The sequence below is a fragment of the Castanea sativa genome, chromosome 8, assembly GCF_040712315.1.
Source record: "Castanea sativa cultivar Marrone di Chiusa Pesio chromosome 8, ASM4071231v1".
Lineage (NCBI taxonomy): Eukaryota > Viridiplantae > Streptophyta > Magnoliopsida > Fagales > Fagaceae > Castanea > Castanea sativa.
Genome location: NC_134020.1, coordinates 2,304,879 through 2,318,822, shown reverse-complemented (window position 1 = coordinate 2,318,822; position 13,944 = coordinate 2,304,879). Strand labels below are relative to the sequence as shown.

Sequence of the window (13,944 nt, the reverse complement as noted above, 5' to 3'; positions counted from 1 at the left end):
ATAGATTAGCAAGATGGTACAAGCGCGCAAAGTGAATGGCGGTTGCGCTCCAATTGCAAAATTTCTATAAGAAGTTGAGAATGAAGGAAGAGAAGGCAAGTTTTTATAGAGCAAAGGGCACAAAATACGAATGAATGCCTCGTTTAAGGTTAACAGCTAATAGATGAAAGCCACGTGTCCCTTATCACAAATAACCCTAGCCAACCTGTCATGATAGGTTATCATGGGAAAGGAAGACTATTACTCTATGGGTTCGTCCAGTTTGTAGTGATGGACTCAAGGAGTGAGGGGGCAACTAAAGAGGAAAAAATAGGAGACGAATAACTTATTGGAACATGACGGTATAGTTTTGACGTGTGGATGGTTGATGGGTCAATGTTACAAGGACACATAGTGGACGGTTGTAACATCTGGCCTCCATTTGTGTTGATTAGGCTCTAAGGATTCCTAACCAGAATCAAGTTGTGTCTCACGAAAAGTCTGATATGACTTTGCTTGATCTCCATGCAAGCGTGAATAAGAAGAGTTCTTGTGTCACACGTTTAACCATAATCAAAAGACTCCTATAAGGAAAAGAACTCTATAAGGTATGCAAAATCGAAGAGGTTCTATCCTAGAAGGAAAGGGTTTCCGGGGCAAGGCATGGATGTTAACCCTACACTATTATAAATACCCAAAAACCCTTATAAATCAAGGTACGCATTATTTACTCAACTCTGGCACTCTAGGGTTGCAAAAAGTTTTAACTTGACCTTCAGAGGGTTTTTGGTCGGCACCACACCGGTGCTCTCTGTTAGGTCTTTGCTTTTCTTTTTGTAGGTGTTGTTTCGATTTGGGAGTGTGTGTAGCTTATTGGTGATTTTTCGGCATCATCATTAGGAGTCGAGTTATTTCGGCTAACTGTAACCATTTCAGTGTTGCAATGTAACATTTTTTTCAATATTTTTTCCTAGTGGAAGATAGCTGCGTTAGTAGTTGTCCTTGATGGGTGGAGCCGCCATGCCCCTAGTCAGAATTGGCCTTGAGTTCAGCGACTGTTGGCCGAGAAGAACTCTCCTTGTTTATCTTATGAAAGCCCGACACTATAATCACTCACTTAAGTGAGCAACTATAAGGTGTAGCCTGTAACCAAGGGCAAAATTTTTGCTCTATAGTAATGAGAGTGCCTTCACTATCAAGCCAGCTTTCATAATTCCTATCGTCATGTGTGAGATAGCCACACCAATAACAGAGATTAGGGAACTGCTCATACTTAAAGGACACCCATTGTTCTTTGTTTGGTCCCATAAATACATTACGTCCTCGACTCAGTGGTTGAGTGACATCCAATTTAATACGTACCCTCAAAAAGTTCCTAACCTCTTCTTCTGTCTCAGATGGTTGTATCACTTGCCCAATAGTACCACATATTCCTTTTTCCACCCTTTGCTTCATTAATCTTACTGGTATTCCGTAAACTTGCACCCAAAAAGATGCTAGATTGAAAGGCAAATCATCTAGTGACATGTCTGTATGGTATCACTGCAGCACCATTAGATGTTAACCACTTCGAGTTTGTTATCAAATGTAAAAGGAACGATATGGTTGCCCATGTTTTTTACTTTAAAACCATTTTCCGATCTTCATAATGATGTAAAATTTGCTGCAATAGCATCAATGTTCAGAGCCTGCCTTGTAAAAAACTTAGCGGCAATGATGAACTTCGACGTGGCCATCTCTTCCTCTAGATAGAAAGTTGGTCTATCCCTATCAGTAATCGACAATCCATTGTAGTGGTTTATCAAATTCGCCATAGCTAAAAGTGATAAGTGTTTCCCTAACCCACAAAACCTTAAAGATAAACTTGTTATCTTAAGGGACTAAGACACCTACAAGGAGGCATATAGGCATAGTAAGGTTGATCTCAGAAACCCATTCTCGACAAATTAATTTTAGGATAAATTGCAAATTACACCCCTAAAGTTTAGGGGTGATAGGATTTTACACCCTGAAGATTCAGAATTTGGATTTTACCTTTTGAAGTTTGGTGATGTTTGGATTTTTACACCCTAATGTTTCAGAATTTGGATTTTACCCCCTATATTTTAGGAGTGTTTGAATTTTACTCCCTAAAGTTTTGAGATGTTTGAATTTTACACCCTAAAGTGTCAGAATTTGGGGGTGTAAAATCCAAACAACCCTAAACTTTAGCGGGGTAAAATCCAAGTTCTGAAATGTCAGGGTGTAAAATCCAAACACCCAAAACTTTAGGGGGTAAAATCCAAACTCTGAAACTTTAGGGTGTAAAATCTAATTACCCCTAAACTTAGGGGTGTAAATTGCAATTTACCCTTAATTTTATTGGGCCGTCATATATTAACCATCTATATAACTTGAGTTAAAATTAATTTTTCCTTGCATACAGATATATAGATTTGTAGGGGAATAGGGCTCGGTTGATCAGGATCGGCCCACCAAACTTAGACTCTAGAATGGTTTGAGTAGCCAAGGCAAAACCGGGGGATTAAAGCTGGCCCGAACCCTATGGAAATGGGCTCGGCCCAACAATAAGTGTATCAGGATCTAGAGAGCATTTTTCGGGAATTCACTAAGTGTTCAGACTGATCTTGGCCCATTACTGACGAATATGACGATGGGAAAGCAATGAGGAGATAAATAAATTCAGATCGGCCCCGAGTGCTAGTAATGCCTTTAGAGAGTTCGTTGCCGAGCACAGTTTGGGGACAAGAACAAGTTTTGAGAGAATTTTTAGAAGACATAATTTTTCTAGGGATAATGGGTGAAAGTGGGATTGTATGAGAACTGGTGAAATGTAATGATTTGAATTCCACTAAGGGAAGATTATATAAAGAAGTGAGGGCAGACAGATTATGGTGGTTGGTTTTTTCTTGGAAGCTAGAGAAAGAGTGAGAAAAGAATGTCCAAATCAATATAAACTCTTGTTCCACTTGTTGACGATAAGTTATACTCTCTTGCAACGCAAGGGATTTATAGAAAAAAAAAGTACAATTATCTATATATAAACTTATCTTTGTGGTAAAAAGGCCATCCATTCAGGCTCATTATTGGCACACTATTGAGTATTGAAGTTTCAATGGAATCATCATAGTAATAGAGAGAGGTCTACATTATAGGGCATAGTATCTTGTATACATGTACAATATAGAGGTAAATAATCCAACTTTGTTGTGCTAGATATAGATGCTAAAGATAATGACATTTGAGTAAAGGAAAGGGAAGGAATGTGGTCTCTCAAAGCCAGGAAAAAAAAAGCAATAAAGTAATTGGGAAGAAAAATCAAAATGCCTTATAATTTGAAATGATATCCCACCCATCTACAGTAGGTTATTCCAGCTTCTTAGTGAGTCCATCCCTCACTCGAAGGTCAACTATCTTTACAAAACCTAATGAATATATTAAAAATTTTAATCTTTACACTCATTGACACATCCCTTAACACACAACCATTATAACTGATAGTAAAGAATTATTTTCACAGTTCTTATCAGGCTTGCCTGGGCCTATTAGTTACTTGTCTAAACAATGCAGCTAATAGGCAAGCTCTTTTATTAACTCCCAAAAGAAGCATATATACTATCAGACAGCTCTGCAGGTTGGATGGTTCAACTTTGAAGTTTCCACAGTTTCACCTTTATAAAAAAGTTGGAAGTTTTGAAAACTTAAGTAAAAAAAAAATAACAAAGATTCAGAGGTAACTCATGTTTAAAAAGTGGTTAAGAGAATCTGCAGATTGTAAGTTTGACGCATAGTTTAGAAAATTTCCTATATGTTTAAGATCATATTGAATATTTATCAGTTGTTTTAAATGGCAGTTGATGTTTGCTATGAAATTTTTTAGATCGTGGTTCTGACTCCTTTTTTATAAGACAAATTCTACACATTCAAATGATGTTGTATATATCTCCCATGTAATTTGAGGGTAGATTAACATCTTTTAGTATCCCAGCTTGCTAGGTAGTGCTGTTTTTATTTTTCTTCCTTTTAAAATTAGATCATGTTTCCAATATATTTCAATTGCCCCTTTTCCATTATAGTTTTCAAAAAACTTCTTCACTATACACATTTTATCAGCATTGTTGTCTACCATTCTAGAAAGCAGAAGTTTCTCCAAAAAACATTTTTCTAGAAAGTAGAAGAATGGATTAGATGGGGGGAATATCACACTCATTGAGACATCCCTTAACACTCATTGAATATATCAAAAATTGTAAAACCAAAAAACAACAATACACAGTTTAGTTGCAAACAGAATGTGATAAACCATTTAAAAACAAAAACCCAATACAAATTTGGTTCTACAAATACAAAATTTGTATTTAAAGCAACGCAATAGACAATTCAAGTTAAGTGAAACAGTCAAGACTAACACAATAAGAGTCTAGAGGAAGCAAGTCTTCATTGTTGTTAAATTTGACAAAAAGTGATAAAACATTTCAAAACAAAAACCCAATATAAAATTGGTTCTACAAATACAAAATTTGTATTTAAAGCAACACAATAGACAATTCAAGCTAAGTGAAACAGTCAAGACTAACACAATAAGAGTCTAGAGCTATTAACTTCTCTTTATGGGCTATCAACTTACAAACAATTGCCCTATCAACGACTATTTATGGGCTTGCCCTGGTGTCAATTGTAGTCGATTCATTGTTAAATTTTAATATTAGAAGGCTTGGAGTTCTAGGGGAAGCAGGGCATAAATACAATTCATACGTCCTTCTTCTCCAAAAAAATGTCTTCTCTTTTAGGTACACATAATTTTCTTTTTTCCAGGGTCCTATACTTAGGGCTATTGATGTTAAATAATAAACTAAATCTAAGTATCCATCCAGTTATACAAATTCTTAATTGGATGCTTACATAATAATAGAGCCAAAATACTTTGTATTTTGAAACAATTGGATGATTTCTCATGTAGTTCAGAAGATGGTTATAAAGAGAAATAGAAAAGAGAAATGAACTTGCCTTTAAAATTCTTGATAGTCAAACATGTAGCTATTATGATAAAAGAGCTTGGATTTTCAGTAAAGAAGCTATCCTCAACTTGATTTGCAACTGATCCCCAAAGTGTAAGCTTTATTTCATTTCCTCTATTCAAATTTTCCAATGTTACAGTGTAAGTTCATATAACATAAGTGCATGTATTGGCTTATAAAAAATAAAAGTTCATGTATTGAAAAAAAAAAAAATATATATATATATATATATATATATACTTTTATATATATAAAAAGAAAAAAAAAAGACATACTCTATAGTCATGACATTTATGTTTCTCATTGAGACATTTGATCCTTTGATGCAAGGTTGTTCAATTGGTCCAACGCCAATCACATTTGCAATGATATCTAGGCATTACAAAGATGTGTATGTAATTATTTTCATATACTACAATAATATAATGCATAATTATTAAAAAAAAATTAATATAACGCATAATATATATATAGAGATACTTGATAGCTGGACATGTTTATTAAAGCGTTCATTTATTTTATTGTAGTCAACAAATTCGAATTTATGACGCGGTATATCAACATCAGTCTCCTTTATTTCCTTAATGCTAGTTTTCAATGTGAACATGATCTTGAAGCCATTGTCTACTGGTCTATACAATCCATTGCCATCAATCACTTGAAAATAAGAGAGTTCATACAATTTTCCTTCTTGCAGAAGAGGCTTGAACCTTTTGGCAATATTATTTTGAATGATTGCATGTCTTGCATTATTCCGCAATTAAAGTACATCAATTTTATATTGATAGAGTTCATGGTTTATATAATGATCGAACAATATTAAAAGCTATAAAAGAAAAACAAACCTACTCATCGATTAAAATCATATCTAAACTAATAATATCATTATTTTTTGAGTTGATTGCATTCCACATCCTTGATATTCTAATCTTGACTTTCCAATTTTCTTTGTGTTTGTCTATATAAAGCTGATTAAGGAGAGAATATTGCATTATCTTGGCTCCCTAATTGTATAGATTAATAAATTTGAAAGTTCATAAAAATTCAATCTTTCATTTAGATACTTCATAGAGTAACATAAAACAAAGCAGTATAACAAAGACACCAAAAAGTAATTAGCTTGTTAAAGATAGGAAATAGTAATTATCTTGTATTCAATTATCTTATAGACATGAAATTTAACAAAACAGTAAGCATATACAAAGTGGCTAAATCAATTTGGAGGAGATAAACAGAAAAATGAATAATATATAAAATTATGTTACCTTTATTAGTTGGTTTCTTGAGTCAAAGATTGGTAAAAAGTTCTTTATACACAATATTTTTTGTTTCAGACTTTTTTTCAATCTCATCGTTAAAGATGAGGAATTTTAGTCCATTTCTTCTTGTAACTCTAGACACTGCAACGTACAATTACCCATGACTAAAAACAGGTTTTGGCAAATACACTCCAACATGTTGCAATGATTGTCTTTGGCTTTTATTTATAGTCATTGCAAAGCACACTGAAATTAGAAATTATCGTCTCTTTAAAATGAATGGACATTTTGAATCACTTGGAGATAAAATTATTCTTGGAATGAACACACATTTGGCTATATTAGTGCTAGTTATGATTTCTGCTTCTATCACCCATGTAGCCTATCTTGTTATAATGAGTCTTGTTCCATTACAAAGAACTTCATTCTGATTCAGGTTTCTAAGCAACATTACAGGCAAACGTATTTTTAATGTTAGTTTATGGTTTGGCAATCTTGGAAATCTCAACGTGTTCAAAAATTCAACAGTATACAAGAGATCTTGGTTAGGAACATTTGAAGAAGCCTTGCATATAGAATCTGAACTTAGATATTCATGAACTTCTCCATTTAAGGATGACACAATATAGTCATTTAGTTCTTCTACAACTTCATTAGTAGGGGCAAGAATTGCCCTATCCTATAGGTAACTTGGATCTGTGTATTTATTTTCCAAACCTGGATATGTGTTGTCAATAATATCTTGCATAGGATTCTTTATGGTTGGATAATCAGATCACTTGGAATTGAAATGTTGTTATCCCCATCTCCTTCTCCCAATTCACCATTACCTATTTTAAGAATCCCTCACTAAAGTCCTTTATAGATGATGTTTCTATTCTACTCATATTTTTTTGTAGAAGTGTCATATTTGTTTGGAGTTTAAAGACATGACAATCATTCCATAGATATGACTTTATGATTGAGGATTGGACTATATCTTCTTGTCTTCCCTTTCTCACAATTGGAAGTATTTGTAGAAAATCACCACCTAGAACTACAACTTTACAACCAAAAGGTTTTTCAGCATTTTGAGGATCTTCAATTTGTAGTATATCTCATAACGTGCAGTCAACAGCTTCAAAACAATTCCTATGTGCCATCAGTGCTTCATCCCAAAGTATAATACTTGTTTCTGAGAGAAGTTTCGTTGCTTGTGTTCTTTGCTTTATGTCATAGGTTAGAGTCATCATTTACATTAATTGAGATATGAAATCTTGAGTGAGCAGTCCTTCCACCAGAAAGCAACAAAGCAGCAATTCCTGAAGATGCAACAGCAAGAGCAATTTTGCCTTTTGATCTTATACCAGACAGAATGGTTCTGTAAAGATACGTTTTACCCGTTCCACCAAGTCCATAGACAAAAATCATTCCCCTTCTTTCAGTAGCAATAGCTTCCATTATAGAATTGTAGATTATTCTTTGTTCGTTGTTTAAGCCAGAAATTAGGATCTCATGTTCTCTTTTCAAACTTGATACATTATACGACATTTCTTCTTGAATAATTCTATTCCCATTCTGAATAAGATCCATATCTGGATGTGGCATTTGTGGATAATCTCTAAGTGATCTTCCATATTGTTGGAGGATTTGTTCAATTTCATACAATCCATAATTTCTCAATTGGTCATCTAATAAGATAAATTCTTGGAATTGAAGGATATTCCTTTGCCTATTGAGTATATCTTCTGTAATTAGTTTCCAGTTGGATTCCCAAAGACTTAATGGGTCAGCTACTTCACAAAACAATAGCATTGTAACAAATAGTTGACGCAATTGTTGCCCACTGGCCCAACTCGAAGCTTTCAATTAGGGAATCATGCCATTCTTTGTCATCATCAAGAAGTCCAAGTGCATAACAGGCTTCCTTTTAAGTTGGTTACGTAACATCGTTTATAGTCCTTAATTCTTTAAAGTTTCCTGGACCTTTGACAATGTTAAGCAACATTCTCAAATAAAATCTTTCTCCAACATGCTTCAAAAGCTAAAATATATCTACAATCCAAGTATGCTTTTGTCTCATTAACAACAATGTTGGTCTCTTGTCCATCACTCCCAATATTTGGCAAATTCTCTTTTACAAAAATTGTTGCTTTATCGGATCCTTTGTTTATATATTCAAAAAAATATTTGGTCGATCGAGATCTGTTACACCATTCTACATTCAAATGGGATTGGTACTTCACCAAAAGATCTACATTATAAGGTACAATCAGTTATCCAAAAGAATTATGTTCTTCTCTATTGTTTTTCCATCATTTCTCCTTCTATATACTAGGAAGCCTTCTTCATCAATTATTGTTTCTTCATAAAATCTTTTTGGAAAATGTTTTGTACATTTACCACTTATCATGCACAGTGACTTCAGTTTTGTAGATCCATATGGCCTATGCATCATAAATTGTTTTACAGCTTCATTAGCAACAGGTTCTTCATCTGGATCTGGTATCTCAGCCATAATGATACCATCAATGTCTATTGGACTTGAACACTTATCCTTTGGATCCAAGAATAGAAGAATATGTGCATGTGGGAGTCCTCTTTTTTGGAATTCAATTGTATACGCAATTGCAATAACAATTCCAAAATGAGATTTATGCCTCAAATAATAGTTCATCCAATTTTATCTTAACAACTCTTGCTACAATATTTGTTGATCCTCATATTTTAGGCCTTCTATAAATTCCAAAGAATGATTGATTTCTGGCCATTATGGATTGCAAGTAAATGTATGAAATAAATTTGGGTAACGTGCCCATCTACATATCACTAGTAATAGGACTTCCAGTAAATGAGGATGGTAGGACTATTCATTTTCCTACAGTAATGGGATTTGTATCACCACGAAGAACGACATCTTTCAAACCATAGTACAACTCTGACCTAAATATTTTTTTGATTGAATCTAACCCATTGTAGTCTTTCTTCTTTGATAGAAGTGTATGCATCCACTATAAATTGTTGAAAAAGCCTTCTACCAAGCAACAATATCATGCCCTCATGAAAGTGTTGTTGAAGCCCATAAGCATAGTATTCCCTCATTGTTATTGATTCCCTTTTTTCTAGAATTGCTCCCATTCAAATTCCTATAAGGTATACCAAGCATATACCCATCCTCACCATAAGGAAAAAGTAATAGATATTGCAATGCCATAAAGCTTGGATGAGTCCCGTTTATACGTTGCAATCCTAAACTTCGATTCTTAACAATAATATCTCTATCAGAACTTTCAATATTAAAATCTCCAACAATAAGAGCAACTATCTCAGACGTTACAGGTAAGTTATATTGCCTTTCACGAGAATTGTGACATCGAATTAAACGAATTCTGACATTATGTATATCTGATTCATCAAATCTGTCCCTGACCATTCTAAAATATTTAACCAATTGGTTGCATTGGTCTAACATTTCCATCAACCCGGTAACAATATTTGGATCCACATTATTTCTATCATCTTCATGTAAAACTGCATCAATTCTACTTTTAACTTCATTATCAGTTTCATAAATATAAAGCTGTGCATACTTAGGTTTGCGGCCATGAACAAGAAGAAGTGATCCAATTCTATGATGAGTTTGACCATTTACACGACACACATATGGACTAGAACCATTATTCACTGATCTATCAACATTACCCCCAAAGAAGTGAAAGCAAAGAGAGAGTTGTAGATTCTTATCCCTAGTTGAAAGTTTATTGATCTCTGATCACTACTAATATTGAGTAAGCTTCCAAGAAAGGGTGGAGGTTCTTTCAATAGAGGGAGTTCAACTCTTCCTTCAGAACAACACAAACTAAACTTTGGTTTTGTAGGCGTCTTTGACTTTATAGTTCTCTCTTCTTACCAAAGTTGAGCTCCACAATGTTCACATACTATTGTTAGAGGTCCTAAATCCAATTGTTTTGTAAATTTTCCTATGACAACAAAAACAAAAAATTCACTTTTTCTTCCTTATTTTAGAACTTTTTTGGGATAACTAAAAAATATAGCACTTACGTTGTTTTCTGCTTTCATCATTAGTGCTATATTGTCTACATCGAATACTCCTTTCAAATGGCTTGTCATCTCTTGTTCTTGTTTGGCCTAGGTTACATACTAATTATTAGGTTAAATACTAATTATGAGTTTTTTAAAGAAAAATTTTTTTTTTAATTTCTCAATATCATACCCCTTCTATTTCTCTTTTGAGATAAAATTAATCTTCGTCTCAATCTTGCATAGAAAGCAGACTCCATGCTTTGGGAATAAACTAAAAGCAAAGCATTCACAAAATTTTAATTCATAAATATAACTATATAGCAAAAAATATATTTTAAATTAACAGTTATATGTTATAGAAAGGGGAAAAAATTGAAGAAAAATATAGCATTCACATACTAACTTCAAAATTAAAAAAAAAAAAAACATAAAAACATGATTATTTGATCAAATACAAATTGTACATAGAAGTAATTAAAACAATGGAAATCTACAATCATTTTAAATCTGCAATTGAACCAAACATAAAACCAAGCTTGAGATAACCAAGAAACTTAAATATGCAATCATATTAAATACCTGACTTTCGTCGTCTTGAAGTTGAATTACCAAATAAGCCAGATATCAAAATGCTAAATCCCTACCTACAAAATAGTAAAAATCCAATTTTCAGCCAAGAAACATAAATAGAAGAGATATAGTGCAGTGCAGAAAGTTTGAAACAGTGCAAAGTAGTGCAGATTTTAATGAAACAGTGCAGTGTAGTGCAAATTTTTCTTTTTTTAATCTCCTTCATATCATCAAACAATTTGATAGTGAGAGCAGGCAGGTTACCCTCATAAAAAAAATGAAAACTCTTCCTATATATGTTATTTTCTTCAAGAATTAAATAAATTAGCATAAAAATTTCAATGATTCTATCCAATGAAAAAACAATCACCTGCATCACCATAGTTGCTACGATTCTTTAACTCATGTTTTCCATAGTGACTAGTAACTTATAGAGGCAAAGGAACAAAGGAACCCAGATATTAAGAGCAAAAGCCTAAACTGAATCCTCTAATTGATTTAAGAATTCCATTTTGTTTTATGCAATTACTTTCAATTACAGTCTTGCAGCCTTGCAAGTATTTGAATGTATCTTATCTAATCAATGTGTCAGCTGCATCATACCTTGCATGTCCATACGTTCATGTGTTTGAAGACAAAAATAATGTTGTTGAGCAATACAATATTCAAATCTGAAAAATTAAACAATAATTTTTTCAAGGGCATTTATAAAATTTTAACAATTTTAACCTACACTCTACAATTTTTTGTTTGTGTTGAAAAAGTTTTAAACACTCAGGTCACATGGGCTACAAAAAACCTACCCACACCAATTTTGCTAAGGTAGCATAGCATCCTCAACATATAAAATATTTATACATAATAAGTTACAATTCAAATTGAGTTTCATGAGGTCTTTAAATGTAAACAAAACACTACAATATACTATGATATTAAAACTCCAAGCATAAAAGTAGATTTAAAACAGCAATGTATATCATTTGAAACCGATTTTTAGAGAACAGAAAAAAAAAAAGAAAAAAAAAAAAGAAAAAAAAAGAGAGACATATAATTCAATATGAACAATGTAATGAATAACTAACCTCAACGTACTCCACACCAATTTCGCTAAAATTATCAGGAATGTTGTGTGATGAAAGCAAGTTGATAACTCCACCTCACTTAGTTTCCACTAAACAAATTCAAACAAATAGCTCAATTTCCAGACCAAAAAAAAAAAAAAATTAAATTAAAATTGATTATCACCATTTTAATATCTATTTAAAATATTGAAGATGTAACTCACTTCAAAAAATATTATCTTCAAAACACACTATCAAACTTAGTTACGAAGTTCCAAACCTAAGACTTATCTAAATGTGTGCACAAACTCAATTATAGATGCAAAAGAAACACAGCTAAAACAACACATATTAAAATAATAACTCAACAGTAAACTATTGAAGTTACATGTTATTATTGCCTTCTAATATAATGGTGTTTTTGTTAAGGAGTGAAAAGAAGTGGAGCAATTATTATGACAAAGAATTCCATTAGCGTAATCATATTTATAATGAAAGTGGCAAAAGACAAAGTGTTTCAAAAAATACTAGGTCTTGACACATAGTTTGTTTGTATAAAAGGGATGGATATAGGTGGCTAAGAAAGTGAGTCCACTTAGAAGCACTTTGCTTCATGGAATGGGATATTCTTCAATTACTAATTCTCATGGCCCTTCAAACCACCCATGGAAGAATGAGTTTTAGACTCAAATTGGAAACATCAAAAGAAGTAAAGGAAAATCCATAAAGCTAGATTGTTGGGGTCATCTATATATTTTTCCATTGAGAGTGAAAGAAGACCAGCTATTTCAAGCATAACCTAATCTTTAAAACCTCAATAGTTCTTCTTCTTTTTTTTTCTTTTTGATTTTTGCTTGGAAATAGATTAATCATAATGGATTTCTTCAGGTTTTAACAATTATGCATAAAATAGCATTGTTTAGGAACACAACCTTTTTTTTACAAATTGAAGCATTTAACTAAACTAAAATTCAAACAAAGCTAAGAAATCCAAACTATTCTAAGTTTGAACTTAAAACAGTCAAAACATAAAACATCAACCATGTCAAAGAATAAGAAATTGTTCAATGATATTAAAACTCCAAGCATAAAAGCATATTTAAAACAACAACCATATATTTTCCGTAACTATTAACCATACACAAGGGAAATAAAAAATATACTATATTATTAGATAGATAAATATTTATAAGGTTAAAATAAGATATTAAAACTCCAAGAATAAAAGCAGATTTAAAACAGCAAACAAATACCAAACATAACTTTTAGAAGAGAGCGTTAAATGATCATTAGATTCATAGATTAAAATTTGATTTTGCAGAAGTTCAAAATACCTCACTTAAGAAGACTTTTTGTTGCAATGCAAGTACAATAATAGATAAGAAACTAAAGTGACTACAATCCTCAAGAAACTAATTTTCAATTTCTCAGTCTAACTCATATTCCAATGCTATTGATTCGAAATAACTTGATTCAAAACAAATTGACTTGAAGTGAACTATTCCTAAAAAGACTAACTCAAAGTGCACTTAATCAAAGCAAACTACATTGAAGAGAGACGTATAATTCAAAGAGAGACATATAATTCAATTTGAACAATGTAATGAATAACTAACCTCAACCTACTCCACACCAATTTCGCTAAGATTATCAGGAAGCAAGTTGATAACTCCACCTCGCTCAGTTTCCACTAAACAAATTCAAACCCATAGCTCAGTTTCCACACAAAAAAATTGAAATTGATTACCACCATTTTTAATATTTATTCCAATTGATTATCTAAGTGTGTGCACAAACTCAATTACAGATACAAAGAGAAACACAGCTAAAACTACGATTCAATCAACTCTAAAATACAAAACAAAAATCAATGAAGTTGGGGTAAAAATTTTCAGAAAGGTTGGCTACATGGGTTTTCAAAGATACAAAGAGAAACACAGCTAAAACTACAATCCAATCAACTCTAGAATACAAAATAAGCTGGGGTAAAAAAATAAGCAAATGGAGGCCGTTTCTGGGTTGTAGAGGTTGGAT

The 13,944-nt window shown here is 32.6% G+C and overlaps 1 protein-coding gene across 1 annotated transcript; it reads right to left on the bottom strand.

The window, feature by feature from the left end:
• Positions 1-9,293: 9,293 nt before the first annotated feature.
• On the bottom strand, positions 9,294-11,465 carry LOC142605745 (uncharacterized). The gene is made up of 2 exons (XM_075777188.1): positions 11,453-11,465; positions 9,294-9,919 (listed from the first exon to the last, which is right to left on the bottom strand). The coding sequence occupies exons 1-2, from the start codon at positions 11,463-11,465 to the stop codon at positions 9,294-9,296; spliced, it is 639 nt and encodes a 212-aa protein (XP_075633303.1).
• Positions 11,466-13,944: the final 2,479 nt, after the last annotated feature.